This window comes from Exophiala oligosperma (genome assembly GCF_000835515.1).
Source record: "Exophiala oligosperma strain CBS 72588 unplaced genomic scaffold supercont1.2, whole genome shotgun sequence".
Lineage (NCBI taxonomy): Eukaryota > Fungi > Ascomycota > Eurotiomycetes > Chaetothyriales > Herpotrichiellaceae > Exophiala > Exophiala oligosperma.
In genome coordinates, this window is record NW_015622819.1 from 699,453 (window position 1) to 719,976 (window position 20,524).

At 50.3% G+C, this 20,524-nt stretch overlaps 6 protein-coding genes across 6 annotated transcripts; 2 read left to right on the top strand and 4 right to left on the bottom strand.

Moving 5' to 3' along the window:
- Positions 1–35: 35 nt before the first annotated feature.
- Positions 36–728, bottom strand: PV06_01737 (uncharacterized protein; the record flags this gene model as incomplete). The annotated part of the gene is made up of 1 exon (XM_016402363.1): positions 36–728. One exon carries the CDS (start codon positions 726–728, stop codon positions 36–38), a length of 693 nt encoding a protein of 230 aa, XP_016266260.1.
- Positions 729–948: 220 nt separating this feature from the next.
- PV06_01738 (uncharacterized protein) lies at positions 949–3,956 on the top strand. The gene is made up of 3 exons (XM_016402364.1): positions 949–1,298; positions 1,351–3,132; positions 3,186–3,956. The coding sequence occupies exons 1-3, from the start codon at positions 1,079–1,081 to the stop codon at positions 3,731–3,733; spliced, it is 2,550 nt and encodes an 849-aa protein (XP_016266261.1). The 5' UTR covers positions 949–1,078; the 3' UTR covers positions 3,734–3,956.
- Positions 3,957–4,219: 263 nt separating this feature from the next.
- On the top strand, positions 4,220–6,447 carry PV06_01739 (uncharacterized protein). Its single transcript, XM_016402365.1, has one exon. The coding sequence runs from the start codon at positions 4,441–4,443 to the stop codon at positions 6,253–6,255; it is 1,815 nt and encodes a 604-aa protein (XP_016266262.1). The 5' UTR covers positions 4,220–4,440; the 3' UTR covers positions 6,256–6,447.
- Positions 6,448–6,755: 308 nt separating this feature from the next.
- Positions 6,756–9,198, bottom strand: PV06_01740 (uncharacterized protein). The gene has a single exon (XM_016402366.1). The coding sequence runs from the start codon at positions 9,110–9,112 to the stop codon at positions 8,441–8,443; it is 672 nt and encodes a 223-aa protein (XP_016266263.1). The 5' UTR covers positions 9,113–9,198; the 3' UTR covers positions 6,756–8,440.
- Positions 9,199–9,544: 346 nt separating this feature from the next.
- Positions 9,545–11,545, bottom strand: PV06_01741 (uncharacterized protein; the record flags this gene model as incomplete). The annotated part of the gene is made up of 4 exons (XM_016402367.1): positions 9,545–9,904; positions 9,956–10,510; positions 10,554–10,624; positions 10,672–11,545. The coding sequence occupies 4 exons, from the start codon at positions 11,543–11,545 to the stop codon at positions 9,545–9,547; spliced, it is 1,860 nt and encodes a 619-aa protein (XP_016266264.1).
- A 2,080-nt stretch (positions 11,546–13,625) lies between these two features.
- Positions 13,626–15,119, bottom strand: PV06_01742 (uncharacterized protein; the record flags this gene model as incomplete). Its single annotated transcript, XM_016402368.1, has 4 exons — positions 13,626–13,709; positions 13,759–14,853; positions 14,906–15,034; positions 15,081–15,119. The coding sequence occupies 4 exons, from the start codon at positions 15,117–15,119 to the stop codon at positions 13,626–13,628; spliced, it is 1,347 nt and encodes a 448-aa protein (XP_016266265.1).
- Between the last annotated feature and the right edge of the window lie 5,405 nt (positions 15,120–20,524).

The following is a 20,524-nucleotide window of genomic DNA, read 5'->3' on the forward strand; positions in this document are numbered from 1 at the left end:
ACGACGATCCATTCATGCATAAGGAATGGGTCATCCTATGCACTGGTTTGAGTATTGAAAGCCGGCTGCTGATGCTGTTCCCAAGGGTCTACAGCATTGGGATTTGCCTTTCTCCATGCTGCAATTGCTGCTTCAAGCTCGTCAAGATTGCCTTGAAATGAATCTTTGGCTGGCTCGGTCCTGACATCCCAGACATCCTCACTGCTTGGGCCAGTCTTCCATTTCATGGCTCTTTTGCGGTAATGATCTTGGATTGCTGCCGCTCGATCCTTCGCATCCCAATTTCGTGTTCTCATACAAAGCCAAAAGTCGTCCCAGTGATTTGAACATGAACGAAATGATCCATATCGGTAAATGTTGACAAACTGCCCCCCAAAACTCTGGCAAAACATGGCATAATCGAAGGACGAACGGCAGGATATTTCAGTTGGGTAAAGGGAGTCAGGTGAGATATCAACCTCGACGGATGCATTATGTACCGCTCTTGTTGACTTTGTTTCCCCTGTATTTTTCTCTGGAATGACCTCTGTCTCTGCCTGAAATTCTTTCATGAGTTCGAGGAATTCTTGATTGGCTCGTTCTTCTCGAGAAAGGGTCGGCTTGGCTGGTTCAGTGGCCGATGCAAGGGCTGGTGCAGCCATTGAGGTGGAGGCCTTGGAAGAGCTCGAAGAGTCAATCTCTGAGGCTTCATGGCTTTTGGAGGGTTTTGACCTCCAGAACCAGTCCATGTTGACCAGTCCTAGAGATGGTCGATAGGGGGATTCGACGTTGAGAAAAACCGGCCTTGTCCAAACTGCAGCTCATGCATGGCCTGCTGCTCTCTGGAAAATAAAATGAAGCCGTGCACGGCCACAGACCGCAAAACACGTGCGCCACAATACGACTACTAGCGCGTCTTGAATACTACGTCATACCACAATGAATTCACAGATGCTTCTGCCGTCATGGAGACAGGAAAACTTGACAGATGTGAAAGGCATTACATCTTGCAAGAAGGTCTTCCAGATGCTCACAACGGTTCGAAAGTGACCTATGGTCATAGTCATTGATCGATGTGCTGCTAGAGGTCCTCCGCAACATGTTGATATTCAGGACCACCAGGTGTTGCTTGGGGCGGCGGACGTCGCCCACAGCAGCACTGTTCAGAAAGTATTATTTGCACAACACAGGCAGCTCTCGACCACGACCGATAAAACCAACAGTTCCAGCAGGAAAGAGAAATGAGTCCTCAGAAGTCGGCGACAATGACAGCGGCCATATCGAGACAAAGCCGAATGAAGGAATTCTTTTCTTTGACAGTGCGCAGTGCCACAAGTGAAACGAGAAGCGTTCATGCTGACTGATATTCAGATGTCTTTCCCCTCAAGCTTCAGTGGCTAACTCGAATACCATTCCTGAATGCTGACACGCTTTTGGCGGAATCCCTCAAGAGGGTTAATCACCCAGATCTTGCTTTGGCTGATCCGTCGAGCATAATCAAGCGAGCCCTCCCAGAAAAGCTACCTATCACTGTCACCACAGTTTTGCCTAGACTCAGAGAAGGAGGAGCATTTGTCAAGTTTAGACACGAGGAGGGAATCACAACGACAGAACTCGAAAATACGCTGAAAGAATATCTCAAGGAGAAGCCAATCAAGCCATGGTTCAATCCTTTCCGCCAAGTGCGGGCTTTTCTCGTTCGAGGGAAGCCCTGGATCGAAGATCTCTATCGCATCCCAAGCTCCCGGGTCAAAGTCGAGTTTCTGCCGACCTCTCCTGAAACGTCTGCCGCCGAATTGACCCAAGAGACACTCTACTCCTTGTTTCGAAGATATGGCAAACTTTCCGAGATTGTACCTGAACCCTTTGACTCCAAGGTCCTTCCAAGATATGCATACATTGACTACACTCGAGTGAGATTTGCGACGATGGCCAAGAACTGCATGCACGGTTATGTTGTGGGTACAGCCGAAGGAGGTGGCAAGGCTGGAACCCTGCTTAAGCTCAGCTACGAACCTAGAGTCAAAGCGAACTGGATCTGGAGTTGGATCACCAGCCATCCAAGAATAGTGCTCCCGTTGGTTGTAGCACTACTGACAGCGGCGTCAGTTGCAGTCTTTGATCCAATCCGAACATTTTTCATCCGGATGCATATCACACATGGGTTGCACTTGGAGGATCAACCACTCTACAGATGGGCGAAGAGTTGGCTCAGCCGAGGGTATGACTATATTCGCCTCCGGAAGCAAGGGGGCGACGGTGACAATCTGAAGATTGTGTGGGAAGATCGCCAAGGAGCAATTACTCAGTTGCAGACATGGATGATCGAGACCGCCGATACTTTTATTGTGGTGCAGGGTCCTCGTGGAGCCGGTAAGAAGGAACTCGTTATGGACCAAGCCCTAAAGGGTCGACCCAACAAATTGATCATCGACTGCAAAAAGATTCAGGAAGCACGGGGAGACAGCTCTACGATTGCTGCTGCGGCCGCCGAAGTCGGCTATCGGCCAGTATTCTCATGGATGAACAGTATCAGCAGCATGATCGACTTGGCGGCAATGGGCACAATCGGAACCAAGACTGGATTCTCCGAGACCCTCGACACACAATTGGCTAAGATATGGGGTAACACCACCACTGCTTTGAAGAAGATTGCGCTATCGCATCGAAATAAGAAGGATGAAAAGGAGGCTCAAATGGCGGACGATGAGTGGCTCGAGGCTCATCCTGAGTACCGACCTGTTGTTGTGATTGACAACTTTTTGCACAAAAACAATGAAGGATCGTCTAGCATCGTGTACGACAAGTTGGGTGAGTGGGCAGCAACATTGACAACACAGAATGTGGCACACGTAATCTTCCTAACGACAGATGTGTCGTTTTCGAAATCTCTAAGCAAGGCATTACCTGACAGGGTGTTCCGCCAAATCACCCTCAGTGACTGTACGCCAGAAGTGGCAAAGAAACTCGTTCTGCAGCATCTCAAACCCGAGGGCGATGAAGCTTCGTCAGCTGAGGGAGAGGAAAAGATGTCGTCTACACAAATGCAGAGTAACATTGACGAGCTCGATAGCGTCATCCAGATCCTTGGTGGTCGATTGACGGATCTGGAATTCCTCGCCCGAAGGATCAAGACGGGCGAATCCCCAGGAAGTAAGTGCACCGCCCGCTTTGTCCTAGTTGACCCTGTCTAACAATGCCAACAGAAGCTGTACGTCAAATTATTGAGCAATCTGCCTCGGAGATTTTGAAGATGTATCTTCTTGATGTCGACAGCGCCAGCCGCACATGGACCCCACAGCAAGCATGGCTGATCATCAAACGTTTGGCCTCTGATGAGGTTCTGCGATATAATGAACTGCTACTTGACCCTCTCTTCAGTAATGGTGAAGCTGTCCTGCAAGCACTTGAGCAGGCAGAACTGATCACGATCACCTCGACCAACGGACGACCGTATAGCATCAAGCCCGGCAGGCCTGTTTATCAGTCCGCGTTTGAATATCTTACCGATGACGAAGTTCTCAAAGCACGACTTGACTTGGCCATTCTGTCTCAACTGATCAGTACCGAGACCAAGAATGTCGAAAAGTACGAGAACGAATTAAAGATTCTGGGCGAATTGCCAGGGACACCTAGCGAGATCAAACCAAGAACGCAATACTGTCTGGCCAAGGTGATGGGTTCTCAGATAAAAATCCAGCAGTACGAGACTGAAAGCGGTAAGCTGAAGAAGGTGCTTTCAGACAAGTTCTAGTGTGAAAGTGACGCCATGATGTGGAACGTCTCTATGGGTACAGGACCATTTCTTTTCCTCTCAGTCAATAATGTATGATATGCATGAGATATATATACCCCGATCAAATGTTCTGTATGGTGTGGAATAGATGGTTCCAGGTTTTCATGAAATCAAAGTGGTTACTCTATGCTTGCCCGGCAAATTCACTTCTGTGTCTTGTCTGTGAAAGTGAATTTATATGTCGATTCAAGAATTTCATCTTGGTCAGTATTTCGCCCGTGACTCTCTTTATTATATATCTTCCACAAAGGATGCGGGAGTCGATGGGCCGAAGAAATAAATACGAGGCTGTTGTTCCTCCAAGGCTAATGATTATTTAACGAGCATTCTGTACGGAGTATTACATTCTTAAGGCTTCCAGTCTCCACCTCCCCTCGATTGTATTGTACTCCCTCAATTCTCACCGTTCAAACAGATTTATCAACATCTCATGGCTTGTGCGCAGTTCTACTATAGCTTCTGTGATTTTTCAAGATCGTTGTATTGAGCCATATAGAGCCTCTCTAGCTCTTCAATCGAGCGGAGCTGACCTCCTGGCAGTTGCTACCGACCCGGCATTTCACAAACTCGATAGGAGAGCGATTCATATCATTCTTTTCAGAACCTTTGGACCTGTCTCACAGTACTTAGTTTGTCCCCTCCAACGCTAGCTTTACAAGTCCAAGATGGATGCGCGAAACCTCGGCGCCATGATTTCCACGCCGCAAAGCCGTGTCATCATTCTCCGACAAACAATCACCTCGTTTCTCACAAACCACCCCTTCTTTTCGGCCCTGATAGCTTTTGTCTCCCTTTGCATCATCACACGAATCACCTCGGGCATCAGATCAAAGGCGGCATACGCCAAACAATCACAGACACAAAATGCCAGCCCACCTCCACTTCTACCGTACTGGATTCCGTGGCTCGGTCACGGCCTCAACTTCGCTCTAGGCGGCACCGACTTTTTGACGCAAGCTTCAAAGTCCCTCGGTGCCAATGGCTCAATCTTCACATTGTGGATGGCCAACAGCAAACACCACGTCGTCACGGTGCCCGGCATAGAGAAACAACTGATATCCAGAGACGCGCCGCTGACGATGGAACCCTTCATCTACCACATCATGGAGACTTTCTGGGCCGACGGGGGTTCGGTACGGGCGACTGACCCTACAGCGGTCTGGGGATCCATCCACGGTGCTCTGAACGCCTTGATGCGAGAGGACTTTGTGGCGAGCGCGCTGGCCGACACCGTCAAAGCTTTAGAGGCCGACACGTACAACTTGATATCCGGAGTCGAATCACCCGTGGACCAAACCATATGGGAACGCGAGGCTGACGTACAAATTGTCTCGCGGGACTTTACGAGTGGCGACGGCGGCTCGTTCGTGGCCGACGCCGAACTATGGCAACTACTAAGGTACTTTGTAGGCGAGATCGCCACGACGGTCCTCATGGGTCGTGACTTTCTCCGGAACCACCCCAACTTCATGCACGACCTGTGGGAGATGGACGAGAAGCTCAATCTGTTCCTGGCCGGCCTGCCCGGCTGGTTCCCCAACATGACCCGCGCCGCGGCCGCGCGCGAGCGTGTCCTCGCGGCCATCGGGGACCATCACGAAGCCATGTTCAAGTACCTCGACGGGAAAGACCCCGGCCCACGCTGGACCGACATGTCGGACGTGAGTCCCGTCATCGTCAAGCGCGCGACCGAGTTCCGCAAGGCCGGAAGTTCTCGACGTGCCTGGACAACGGGCAACGCGACGATCGTCTGGGTCATGAACATCAACTCCAACGCCGTCATCTTCTGGATGGTGTGGTACATTTTCAGCGACCCGTGTTTGGTGGAGGAGATCCGTCGTGAGGTCGCTCCGTATGTCCGATTCGTTCCTCCCCATGACAATGGGCTCCCCATAAAAGAGGCCCCCCGCCTGACCATCGACTTGGCTGCGTTGTGGCCGAAGTGTCCCTTGCTCAAGGGGGCCTTTTTCGAGACGATGCGACTCGAGGCGGCCAGTATGAGTTACAAGAAGATCCTGGAGGATTTTGTCGTGACCGAATCCGACGAGGATGCCAGGATGTTGGGGAAGAGCGAGCCGCAGAGTTTCCTCCTGCGAAAGGGCGAGTTCGTGTGTATCCCACATGGCGTGCACCAGAGTGACGAAAAGTACTACCGAGACCCGACGAGGTTTGATCCCAGACGATTCTGGACCAAGGACGCCGTTGGTGAGGAGAAATCGGAAACCCCCCAAGGGTCATCGGACGCAAAGGTCGATTACGGCACGATGAGAGTCTGGGGAGGTGGGAAGCACATGTGCAAGGGCAAGACGTTTGCCGAAAGGGAGGTCTTGTTGTTCGTGGCCGCCATCGTCATGCAATGGGACGTTGTACCGGTCGGAAACGGCGGAAGGTGGGTTCATCCTGGGAGAAAACCCGGAGGTGGTGCGGTGAATCCTGTGAAACCTGTCAGGGTCAGGATGATGCGTAGAGAAGGTTGGTGAGGAAGATTCGTAGAAGGGGGGGATACGTACGAGTCAGGTAATGACGGGGGTATTTGAATGGGTATTTCTGGAGTCGTGCCCAGTGAAGATGCACGACTACGAATAACAAGGCTGAGTCTGCACTCGTTCGAGCGACTCATGGACCGATTAGATGTGTAAGATCTCAAACGCATACTGTGTTATACAACGTAAGCAACCCTGAACCTTTTTCAACTCTGTTGATTTTTGTGGTGCGTCGGGGATGATGTTTCCCACAGCCCATATGACCCGTGAACCATGACACATTGCACCCGAGAAGGGTTGGACAAACATTGGGAGGCTTGACAAGACTCAGCTGAGGTAAGGTGCCAGGTGGTTAGGTGAACCAGTTGTTGTACAGCTGTACATGTCTCGTATTTTGTATATATTCTCGTATTTCTGATGGTTGGGCACGAATCCAGAATCGCGGAGTCAGCCCGGGCGCCCTTCCCCCCCCCCCCCCCCCCGGTTAGAGTAAGTCTATACGAATGACTTGGGTGTGTACGCTCAATACTCATTTTCCAACCTCATCGGTCATCCTCGTGTTCGAGTAAAGAGATTCCGAATGAAATTTTCAGCCTACCAGCTAGCTAAAAGGTATCACCTCCCCCCTCTCGTATCGCTTGCCTCGAACCAAAAAAATAAAATAAAAACTGTTGGTCATCCGAACTCGAAAAAGAGCAGAGGTAGTCAAGGAGTCAGGCATTCCTCGTATTGTTTTTTCTTTTTTGACTTCCTCCCGTACCGAGTACCAACTAGGTAACTGTTCGCTCTCAGCTCAGCTTCGCATGAGCTCACGGATTACGGGTCGAACTCCGAACCTCTTCAACCGGGACACCATCATGGTGTAATGTAAAGCTTTGTAAAGCGAAACCTAACCCTCCCTACACCGAATATTTAGTCACTGTAGTTTTTGGCTCTCGCTAAACGAGTTCGACGGCCCGTCGTGTGTGAGACCTCGTAAAAGAGACATCCAGAACAACCTGACGATGACCATGACGATGGCTCGATTGTAGATAGGCTTATAAGTGACCCCCTTATCCGTACTCCGTCGTAGAGCATTTCATCACACTGGCCCTCGTACTCTTCACACTGACACCGACACCGCCGTCAAACCGTCTTCTCGAACACATTTCTTTTCACTCTGAAAGCTACCAAAAAGAATGCTCTTCACCAAAATCTTCCTAGCCACCTTTGTACTTTTGATCCCTTCATCCCTGACCTCACCTCTGCCGGCAGATAATACAACACCGGCAAAAGAGACTTGTCTCAGACCGAACCGAGATGGTAATAGCATCGACAAGGTATGTGTGACAAATGTCACTCTGTACGAGTTACATGTGCCCAGAGACGTTTCTCTTCCTTTTTCGTTCCTTTTCCCTCATCACCGCTTTTGCCCAACACGAAAACTGCAGCTCTATCCAAACCCAAAAATGACATGACTGACTCTTATGTCTTGGTAATCAAAGCGTCAAATGGTAGGACGTTGCCACAATGGATATTGCGTCGTCGACCGTCAGACCGGAAAACTGTGTCCCACCATAACTTGCAGTCTGTCAGATAAGGAGGGAGAAGAATGTCGATGTGTTCCAGTTAGGGATGACTGAGGAGAGGAGGGAGAGAGAAACAAGTGACAATGTTCGAGGTGGTGGAGGTCAGAGAGTCGGATCGTGGGCAGAAGAACCCCATTCAAAAGCGCAGTGTTGAGTCCGACTGTGGTTTGCGGTGTGTACTGTACCATTTCTGCTTTTTTGGCCATTTTTCTTTTGGTATGGTCGAGGCCAAAAAGCATAATGTAGCCTTCATGTACATTTGCTATTTGACTCGTGGGATGTTGGATTCTCCGGTTCCTTGGCCAGGTCGTGCGTGAGAAGGCAAGCGCTTCTGTTTCACAGCATATCTGGCGCCTCAATGTTGAAAAACCTGACATGAGGTAACTCGCTCATCCTCAAAACATGCAAGAGCCCTTCTTCCTTCCGTCCACTTTCAAAGACGTATTTGGTGATATCCAGAGAATTATCTTCATCCAGGAAATACTCAAGTTGAACACTTTGGCAAGTGTTGTTGGGCTGATCCACGACGGGAGAGTTCTTGCGGTTGCATGTGCCGCCTCTTTCGATTTCTGTCTCTCTCTCTCTCTCTCTTCTTTTCTCCAGATCATCCGTCATCATGTCGCCTTTCCCTCCGTCGTACCATTCTCTTTCGTCGTCGTCGTCGAGGGCTCTTCTTCTGGTCTCATCGATTCCACATCTTCCTGCGCTGCCTCACCTTCCTCCTCCTGGCCTCCTCCTACACCCTTTTCTAACCCTTCGCACTCCTTCAACATCCACTCGGCACATTCGGCCGCCCCTTCCTTGGCCGAAATCTCACTCTCAAACACTGCATCTCTCCCCGCGGCATTGACGATCCCGGGGTCCGCACCCGCTCCCACGAGTGCCTTGACGACGTCCAGGTGGCCATTGATCCCCGCCCAATGCAACGGCGTGTTCCCATTCACGTTCTTGTGGTTCACGAGCGCTGGCGCTGACTTGTCCGCCGTGGTCGCGCCGACGCTCGATCCCAGTGCGTCCGAGGGCGTGAGTAAGCCCAGTATGTACTTCACGACCTCGAGGTTGCCGTTCGCCGCAGGATAGTGGAGCAGACTCGACTGTGACCCCAGACCGTCTTCGTCAACGTCAATGGCCGACGCGAGGATCACTGAAGGTGGGCACGAGTGCGTCGCGCAAAGATTCGTTATGAGTTGTCTGAGAGACTCGAGGTCGCCGGCCCGCGAAAAATATATCAGGTCATCGAGTTCGTCCGGGGTGGGAGTGGGTAGGGGAGGAGCAGCGGACGGCATGGTCGTAAGACTGAACTGCTATGAGTGATGTCGTTCTATGGTGAGTCTGGAATATTGTGTTCACTCATGAGAGTCTGTAGAACAACTACTGTAGTGGCGTCTTGGAATTGATTTTCAAAAAATAAAAAGAAGGTGAATTTGAATGTTTAAAAATGATGTCATTTGATTTTCCCCAGACGCCAAAAAAAATGAAAACACCAAAACTCACAACGGAGTCCTTTTCTTCATTCGAGATACAAAGCTGTACCTGGATTATGCATTCATGTTTGACAAACCATCCATCGACTCCTCTCAAATTTCATGATCAAGACTACAAAACACCAACTCTCCGAAACCCTCGTGATCTTCTGCAGGACGCCATCTGTGTATAAGTATCTCGTTCACGTAAACCCAACCACAAACGGCCCAACCAACCTCACATTTAATACCTACTTAACCCTCTGTCCCAAAAGTACCTTGAATCTCTGGAGACATGTCAATTATCCCCGGACCAACCGTCCAATTTTGCAAGTGCATGGCATGCATGATAAAATCTGCCGTGAGAACGGAATGGGCGTCGTCTTCGTAGACCCACTCGGTGCAGGAATCCATGGACGGATTCGGCCAATTGCAAGTGGTGGTGCTTACCAGTGCCGGAAAAAAGTACCAATTCCTGTGGCAAAGTGCCTCCCGCAGGTGCGGAATTGGACACAGTTCAATGTCGGCGCTGTGTGGTATGTTGATTTGAGCAGATGTTGGCCGGTACAGCTGTGGGATTTTCAAGTAGTTTTCCTCTGATGGTGAAATCATCCACTATGTAGAAGTTTAGCCCGTGCACCACGATGGTTTCGAAACGCCACAAACCCTGATCAAGAATGTAAACATGACCGAGAGAGCCAGCCGGGAAGCCCATTCCATTTCTTCAAGCATTGTACAGAGTTCCGCAGCAAAATGACAAGCAGAATGTGAGTCGGATTGGCGCCGACGTCGAAAGAGTAGATCGACATAGGGTCTTTCCGGACCCAAGATGTCATCCACCGGACACCCTTGAGACAACAAATTGCGAGCAAGTTTCAGGTAATCCGTGATGGCTTTCGCCATTGGCCTGGCATTGGGTTCCAATCGAGGCAATGCCATGGACGATGCTGGCCAAGAGACTGATGGCGGAATATCAGTCCATCGATGGCGTCTGCTGTGGACGCTCGGGGACATGTCATGACAATCATTGAAGGTTGACGAGGCACTGGAAAGCAGTTGCGGTTCTGCAGCATCCCTGGAAAGGGACGGGTATGTGCTCTGGTCCTCGACTGGAGCATGCGTGAATGGCGCCGTCCTTGGCGGTGCCACGGTCATCGGGGGGTGTGACCTCCTGCGGGCTTCATGGTGCGAGCAGTCATCGGCAGAGAAAGTGACACGATCCTACACGATCAGTCCTATTCAAATCAAGGATAGAGACGGTTACCTTGTCAAAAGATTCCTTTGAAACAAAAGAAAACAATGCTTGAGTACCCAGCCTCGAGTCCACCGCCCGACCTGACTTTGATGAGCGGATGGTGATGCACTGTCTGAAAGCAACATACCATCATTGAGGTCACATGGCCTTCCATCGACGCTCTGGTCTATCCTGGGATTCTGAAACTCATTCAAGTATCTTATGACTTCGCCGAGGCCTAAGCCAGAAGCCGCTCTCATTTGACCTTGCTGTAGAGTCCTTGCTTCATGCTCGCTCGATATGTCGAGCACCAAATTCCCAGGAGCAGTTGCTTCTGGAATCCGAGGACTTCCAACTTCGTGCTTGATCCGCTGCATCGGACTACAGGACTCTAAACCTCCAGGGAAAGAAGATGGATGGTTGGAGGGTCCACCAGAGATTTCCCGGACTCTGATAGATCTGCGTTTTCTGATAGACCCCTTTGGGCGACGGCCTTCCTGTTTGGCATTTCTATGTATGACATCCTCGAGCTCCGATTTGACGTCCGCTACCATGCTCTGAATGGCTTCGGGAACTTCTGTCGTTGCAAGGGAGGAGGAGATCGTAATCGTTAGATCCTGCATGGAAGATTCATCATATATCTGTTCAAGGACTCTAATGAAGTTATGATCTCGAGAGTTTCGAAGGGAAATCAAGAGACCTTCGAAGGCCCATTTGTAGAGACTGAGCTCGTCCACCTTGCGGCTCAATGCAGTCGTTCTTCTGCGATACGATGTTCCGTTATAAACACAATGCTCTCCAGACGAAACACACGACGCGCAGGGCATCGTTCCCGAGCACTGGTTCCCGAGCATCAGAACAAGACCAGATTCTAGAGCAGCGGCTTTTGCGGATGAAAGTCGGACAACACTTACCTTGACTTTGGAGTTTCTGCAGCTGTTACATGCGGGAGAATTTCTGGACTTACGTAGTCCATCCACATTGTCACTAGCTGGGGCCGGAATGTCTGTTTTGCTATTCATACTGGGCGGGAGAGAGATCCAAAGATGGAAAAGGGCAGTCGTCGTAGACAAAGCGATGAAGAAAGCCTCATGTAGTCTTCCTCAAAAGTGATCTCAAAGTAGATGGTCAGTAAACGAAACTCGACCTTTGGCGAAAGGCGATCATGATGGATATAGGCACCCTCGCAGATAGGGGCCGTAATGTTGGATGCGCCGCACATGGAGCCTCCCACTTCCCAACGACAAGGGTTCGCAGATGGTGCTTCTCGGTACTGCAGCTTAGACAAACGGCACGCGAATTGTCTTCACCAGGGCCAATGGCAATCTATACCAAACTATTGGGAGCCAATGACGCAGAAGCATAGCTCTGCTTGGCTTGATTGTTGGCAAAAGCCACCTCGTTCCGGCCCTTTCGAGATCACATTTTCTTGCTGCGGGGGATGATGATGATGACCGAATTAGTCGCTTTCGAAATGACGGTGAAGAGCAAGAGCTCGACCATTGGCCCTTTGAAGCGATGAGGCTGCAGTTGTGGCTTAAAAAGTCCCATTCCAGGCGCTCAAGAGGCCCGAGCCATCACAGGAGGATCCCTCGTCCCCGATGCGAGAATGCCTGGTGATTCGACCATCTGATGATTTTGGTCGGGCTGAGAATGAAAATAGCGACGGGAACATTCCCGTCAGAGTTGAGAAGGCAACCTGCAGCAGGGGTCAGGAATATGAGGCTTCGAGTTCGGTGTAGATTAGGTTGGGGGATGTGCATCGTCGTCACCATTTTGGGTTTCGATGTTTGGAGATAGAATGCTGTCAGAGGCCGGAAGCAAGCAGAAGGAGAGTGTGGCTGGCTGACCGAGTCATGAATAATCCTGATATTCCGATCTTGTAGTGTAAAGTTCGGATGGCTGAGATGGCTGAAGCGGTAAGATCTTCCGCTCCGCCTTGCAAGGACCAGGATAGATAGATGGTGTCCTCCAGCAGTTGGCGAAGCGAAGCTCGGATGTCCCTGGACACTGTTGACCCTGAGATTAGTTTCTGAAACGAAATCAACGTAGTTTATTGACCCGATTACTCCGGAATGAGTCCCCGGAGGTAGCGGTCAAGCTTAGGCAACATGATTGAGGGTGTGAGAAGTCAGGAAGTAATCTGAGGACGCAATCAGTACGGAGTACAACTGAAGTGACACGAGACTAATGCAAGCCCCGTGGTTGTTTCCATGAGATTTTCAGAGTTCTGCCTGTCAAAGTCATTGTCGACAACGATAGCGTCCCAACCTACGACCCGCATGTCCTCTACTCCATCACTGCGGTGGCTTTGGTCTCGATTGGCAAGAACATCCTAGTTCACAGGCTTCATGAGTCACCACAAGTCACTCGACCAGTTACATGTCGTGCAATGTCGGTAAAGCCTCCACACAGTGATCCTTGGTCGCACGCAGACTGTGACAGCGCGGACCGACAATCATCTGATGTCTCATGATCTCAAGTGATTTTTGATTGAAAGATCGAGCTTCGCAATACTAGTCTTCCTCTTGTCTTGTGCTCGTGTGTATCTCAGGGCACGACACTGGGCTCGCTGGCTACAGAAGATATGTGTCTCGGGGCAGTGCCTTCGCCCATCAAAGCCAATTGAATGCTCCGCCGACACACCGTGTTCATTGCACACGAAATCGGGTAACAGGTGAAACGGTTGCTTCATTCCGGGGAGCTAGGTAATATGCTCGCCTGTGACTCCGTAGTATGTCACCAAGGTCCAATTTCTATGTTTCAATAGCATAATCCATCATGATACACCACTGTCCAATGACGTGTGACAGTTGTATATTGACAAGGTCCATCGCAGGTTGTTCTGTGGCGCAAACGTTCTGAAGATGCCGGCTGGGTCTTCCACGCTTTAGATGTTCCGAAGGTGGAACATGCGTGCAGGAGAAGAAACGCCCCTCCAGTGTCTGCCGGTAAGATCCCATTCACCGTCAAAATCAGTATTCGGGGGATCACTAGGGGGTGACATCGGGACGCTGCTTCAGGGGCCACAACCCACACAGCATGCGGACAGTGTAGAGGTGATCAAGAGCCCATGAGAAGAGCGAGGCACGCAAGTGAGGCTCAACCTTGTACGTCAGGTAATCGAACCGCAATATCGCCGGACTGAGTGATATATCTGACCCAGGGTAACGAGGGATATTGCAACTGTGGCCAATTAGCAAACGTCATCTTGCCCTGATCAGATATGACAAACCTTTGGTTCGATGATTTTCAAATATCTCACCTGAATTCCGCTGGTCGTGAAATAAGGAATTTCGAATTTGACATTGATAGGTCTTTTCGCTTTGCCTTCGCCTGTTATGCCTCCCATACTACCACCAAATCCGCCGGTCATCCCACCACCGCGCTCATCATCGCCCTTGACACTAGGGAGTCCTAGCTCCGCTCGCATCAAGAACTCCTTTCCCCCGCCAAATTGTTTGATCTTCCAGACAATGGCGGACTTCTCGGGAGCGTAGTGCACTGAACCGATATTTGTCCGGAATCTCGGTGAGTCCGCATCGTCGGGCACGGGTATGATGATTTCGACATTGTTGGCTGTCGACCGCCGTTTGAACTGTGCTCTGGCCTTGAGCATATATTCGATCCTGGACCCAGAATGTGACTCGACAACACACTCGACCCATATCAAAGGCTTCACCGCGGTGTTGAGACGATAGCTCATAAGCTCAAATTCTCCGTCCGGTGGTATAAAGCTGATGGTCCGGTCATTCTCGAATCTTGATAGCCTGACACATTGGTGAAACTTGACATCCTCCATCTCGACGGCCTTACCACGTGTTGCCCTTCCTGTTGATTCAAACATAGCCTTGTCGTTCAAACCCAACCGAAGTTCAGGCATACCTGAAAGATAACATTTCATTTTGATGGCACCCAATATCTCGGATCGGAGAACGCTGCCCGTGGAAGACACCAACAGATTGAGGGATTCAATGACGTCCAGAAAGACTTCGTTTTTACGGTATCTGATGCCTTCACTTCTCCATGATACAGCATTGGTGACGGCAATAGGCGGTCGGGCTTGAACTTCGAGTTTGTGCGATTCTTGGGTGATGTACTCCTGAAGGATCTTCGATTCGGTCGTCTGAGGGTATCCAAAGTCCATCATCTCATCCAACAACTCATAGATGATCACAAAGTTGTCTCGTATTGATTCCTCCTCCAGTTCTTTGAAATACTCTGTAAAGACTTCCACGATTTTGTGGAGGAACAGGAGGATCTCGGCGGCATTTGTGTTGCGTTTCGTCAAGGCAAGAAGATAAAGGTTGGAGTGGCGGATATAGAGATACTATGAAATGCTCAGCGTCCAGGGTCCCAGTGTAAAAGCACATGCGACTTACATTGATCCCCTCGTCCGAGAAGCAAGGGGGAACTGCAGAAGACTCTTCCTCGGCTTCGGAGAGCAGGACAGGGAACTTCTCAACCGCTGACATGGGCACATCGCCACGGTAGTTTCGCGCAAGGAGGGTCTGTAAGATTCAGCAGATGCCCTTGTGAGTGCGCTGTTCACATTACCTTGCCCTTCAGATCCAGAAAGAACAACGCGGACGCCATGATTATGGGTGAAGAATTACAGCTCGACAAAAGACAGATGGGTACAAGTGTAATCAGCGAGGATCCTGCATTCTATAGATTAAACAACGGTAAGAGGAGACCAGATTGAATTGAATGTTCGTGCAAAAGCTGTCTGATGAATGAACCTGCGATGATCTGAGGCCACTTTGATTCACTGACGTCCCGCAGCCGCAGCCGCTCTAGATGCTTTGCCAAGGCATGGGAAACCTGATCGGGAAAATGGATGATGCCGCCCTTGCTCATACCAATCCTATCGGGACGCTACGAGTACATTCACAAACACCGACACAGTTCGAGCGGTCCTGTTAAGACTGAATAGGCGAAGCACGGTCGGGGCCTTGCGAATCAGCAGAAACAGGATGATCGATCAGTCTTGAAGGCTGAGTCGGAACCTGCAGATTCGGTTTTGCCATAGCTTTGGTGATGCACTGCCAGACAGGTTTTGTCAGGCCTTGGATAGGGTGCTTATTGGAAAGGAAGATCCGGGGCTTCAGTTGGATACCTGACCAATACTCTACCTCTTGATTCAAGGCCTCAAAGCGTCAACTTATCTTGATTCGGGATCGTCTTGCAAATCACTGAGGAAACTGCTCGATCCTTGTCACTTTACGTTCTTGGTTTACCGAGCCGCCCGAACTTTTACCAAGCTCAACAACAGTAACATAGTCTTTGCCGACGCGAGCTTTCCCACTGGTTCTTCGCATTGTACTGTAACTTAGCTTCCATGGAATCGTTCTCACCTTACCACAAACGTGGGTCCTTCGCGCCTCCAGCATGAACTGGCTAACCTCTGAGTCCGACCAATCTGTCGTGGCTTTAGCGGGAAACGGGTTCGTTCCCATGAGATTTATACCTTTGAGGTTTACCACGTCCGTCACCCTTGCTCTTGATGAGCATCAGGTGGACAAGATACTGCTCTCTCATGAAAAATCCGGGATGATCTTCGCCTTTTTGAATCGATCCAATGCTGTCCACCACGACGTCTTCACGTCCCATTCCTCCTTCTCGCTGCCCCAGATTCTGTGCATCTTATCCAAGTCCAGGTGTCGGTCAAAATTGAACAACACCATGATGAAGTGCGGAAATCCCACAAAATTCGTCGCTTGCGTGACTCTCCCCGTCTGCAAACCGTACTTCTTCTCCATCTCCACCCACCGGTCCATGTTTGTCGTGAGGTACTTCTCCGGATCCGGTCCAGAGCCCTTTTCCGGTGCGACGCCCCTCAAACCGAAATATTCGCAGATGACCGGCCATTTCTGCGACCACGACGTCGGCGTCGTGTTGTCTGCGACATTGACGGATTCCCCTGCGGCTGTTTCGGGGTGTAAGCTCGCATAGATGGAAAACCTTGCCACGATGTCCTGGCTGCTGTCGTTGATTTTGGCCTTCCAGCTCTCCATCGTACCGGGGAACACCACTTGTGCACCGTGGCCTTCGATCTCGTGGTACAGGCTCAGGTACAGGCCGAGAGACTGCGCCATACAGTACATGTTGTTGTTGGGCACGAAGCCGATTATGTTGTCGGGGATCACGTCGACGAACGACCACGGTCTGTCCTTTGAGAGGGCCCTCATCATGTCGATGAGCTTGTAGTAGAACATGCGTGACGCATCGGGCTCTGGGATCCTTGGGAGAGTTTCAACCAGTGGAAGGCGATCCTTGAAAGGGAATCGGTCGAGCAGGTGGATTCCATAAGCCTAGATATAACACCTCTCGAGTCAATCGCTACTCTCCTCGGACTGGAACTACACAATGACACAATCTCGAAACCAGAGGCTCACAGGACGTTCAGTGACGGGGCTCCGACCTCACCTTTGTTCCTGTCGGCACGACAACAAACTTCAAAGACTTCGAGAGTTTGTCGACTGCCACGATGGCCCGCTGCAGCAGAGAAGCATTGATCGACACCTCCCTGTCTGGGTCTGCGTCCGCGATATACGCGAAGAAGTAGACGTGGGTGACGTTTCCGATCCCGTCTACCTTCTCAGCAAGGCTGGCTTCGAGCGCACTCTGATCTCCGGCGAGGATATCAAGACCAGACGCCATCTGCAACTTCGGCGATTGTGGCCATTGAGAAGCCTTAAACGACAAATGCCGACTCGTCAAGGCCGTGACTTTGTCGAATGTTGACGCCGTTGGATACCCTTTGAGAATCTCATTGACAATTGACCATCCCGTAATACCTGATGCTCCAAAGACCAAAGCGTGCATTTTTCCTGTCGGAGGAGATATTCAAGTGGAGACCTGATTTGTTTTCGAAAGTCTGGCTGGTCAATCTCCTACTTTTGAGGTACCTCCAGGGATGTTTGTGTGTCTTGATTCCTTAGACCCTGCTTTTGAAGGCCATAGGGGCCAAGTGGTATGCCTCTGAAAGGCATCCAAAAATGGGTCCCACGTCATCCCCAACCATCGGGAAATGTTATCCGCAAAGAAAAGGCTGCTGTATGTGTTTACTCCACTAAGCTTGCGGCCAGCTCCCAGGGGCTTTCAGAGCCTAGATACGGAGTATCGAGTCATATGTAAGTTGTTCCGTAAGAGACTGGAGCGAGAGTTAGATACTTGTGGGTCACATAGCTCGGAGGATTTCACTTCAAAGCTTCTTCTATGGTATTCTTTCTGTAAGGACAATCAAGGACAATTTCTTCCCCTTTAGCTACATAAATCTGCACATTGAACGCATTGCGCATTGACGAGTGGAGACAAGCCTACCCCCTTTTCAAGGCTAGCTATTCGTTTCTTCGCCGTGACTCGATGGTCTCAGTCAACCGACCATTCGTGATCATGCGATCTCACGTAGGTCGATAGACCCAGAACATCTTTGCTCTTTGTTGCTCTCACGTCTCCGTTCCCAAGATAAGCGAACCGGTTTTGGTACGTATATTCGATTTCATAATCTTCGAATCTAGGGTCTTTGATAGTCTTGAGGAAATGAATGGTCTGGATAGCCCTTATGTCAGTAAAAGAGATGCAAACTCAGGGAACAAATGGCGCCACTTACTGAGCCTGGCCACAGATATATCCTATTCTTGATCTTTCCATCCTTGAACCAACTTCTGCATTCTTCCTGCCAAACAGTTGTCTTGTGGAACTCGTCGAAATGGGCATAAATGTCGTCGAGCGCTTCCTGCTTGACTGCCATTGACTCAATGGCCTCGTGTTGGATCTTCCTCATCATTTTAACCGAGTATTCAATCGTCGTTTCGATGCTTGGGAGCAGTGTGCCGTTTGACCATGTCGCACCAGGACCAACAATGGTGTAGTAGTTGGGGAACCTATCGATCGAAAGTTGATCAGCAAGAGTGACGACCACAGATCCCTTGGATGGGAAAACACAAACCTTGGAGCAGACACTCCGAAATATAAATTGACACCGTCTCCCCAGTCCTGATTAAGAGACTTGCCCTGGCCGTTTACGAGCTCGAAGTTAGGCTTAAAGGCCACTTTGAATCCCGTTGCACACACCAGAATATCCATCTTGTGCTCCACTCCGTCCTTTGTCACGATCCCATTTGGTGTCACCTTCACGATATCGCTAAAGACGGTTTGAACGTTCGGCTGGACTAGAGCTTCGAGATATCCGTCGCCGGGAGAAATACGTCGGCATCCTGGTGACCATTTGGGGATGATGAAGGATTTGAGCTCGTCATTACCGGGTCCTAATCGTCGATTCATTTCGGTTGTAATTACTTCACGAAATGTGTGGGATAGCTCAGACCCTTGATGATACATTCCAAATAGGCCGTTGATTTCCGCTTCGATCTTCTTACGGAAGAACAGGTGGTATTCGGGATCTTCGCGGAACCGTCGTCTGTCCTCTTCAGTGAAATCGTACTGTCGCTGGGCAAGGTTTTCCTCTTTCCCCTTGACGGACGCGAGGGCGCCCGATCCGAAAGGCGGGCTGATCCAGGTTGGGCTCCTCATGTAGACCTGAACCTCTTTACAAATCTTTTGTAGTTGAGGCACGATTTGAACACTCGTAGACCCTGTCCCGATAACAGCAACGGTCTTGCCAGTAAAATCAACATCATGGTTCCATGCTGCCGAGTGCATTACCGGGCCGTGGAAATCATGGAGTCCCTCGATATCTGGCCATTTCCAGCTGTTCAAAATGCCTGTCGAAGATTAGCATGCGTTCCAATTTCGCAGCACCCTTTCAGGTCTTGAATCAGACATACCTGCACCGTTGACCAAGCAATGAGCCCAGTCAGACCATTGCTCTCCGGTTCGACTGTCCTGCAGAGTAATGCCCCAGACAGCTTTCTGAGTGTTCCACTCGGCCTTTACAACCTTGGTATTGAGTTTCATGTACCTTTCGGACCCGTGTCGTTTTGCAAAGTTCTCAAAATACTGTTGAATCTCCGCGCCAGACGCAAAGAACTGACTCCAGTCTGGGTTTGGATCGAAGGTGAACGTATACAAGTGCGATGGAATATCGCACGCAACTCCAGGGTAGGTGTTTTCGTACCAAGTTCCGCCAAAATGCGCATTCTTGTCGAACAGAGTCAACTCCCAAGATCCCTTGACGAGCATTCTTTCCATCTTGTATGCCAGGCACAGGCCTGACGCCCCGGCTCCCACACATGCCACCCTCAGCTTTCTGGGTTTCGAATGGTACTGCTGGAGCACTCGATATGGCCCGTCCACCGCTGATTCGGAGTAATCGAACACAGGCACAGTGGTCCCATTTGTGTCGGGCATTGTGGTTGTGCCGTGCAATCCTTCATATCCAGTACCTATGTCTCCCATGTTCACAACTTCACCAGAAGATTGCGCTTGTACTAATCAACAAATCCTCTCAACTCGATATGAATGCAGATTTTCGTCACGACTAAAGCACGAGAACACTATCAACAGGATCTCCACCGGTCCAAAGTCAAGAAATATCGAACAAACATCCATACGTGAATCAGCCCACCGACAATCAGATCCCCCATGCATCACAGGGATAGTGGACCCTTCGTGCAGGGGTCCACAGAAGTTACCCGACTCGTCGGAAAATGACACCCAGACAGGAAGTCAAACCATCACGAAGTTCTTCCCCGAGAATCCTTTCAAGCGGCCGAGGGTAATGCCTCGTATGATGCAAACAAGCCGGGGGGTTACTCTGGAGTAATGAGCGCTAATCTGATTAGAACATGGACTTGCGCAGCAAAAGAGCGAGAGCTGTAATACGCTGGAAGTCTACTCTAGAACTACTCAAAGCCTAGGGCCTGGTCGGCCTGCCATCTCTTCCGCATCTTGTTCCGCCCATACACGTAATGTCTTCCTCTGGATCTTCCCACTGGCCAACTTTGGCACCTCGTCCACGAACCTGATGCCTCCATCCAGCCACTTGTATTTCGCGACACGCGATTTCATCCACTCTTGTATAGCCTCACTCGAGA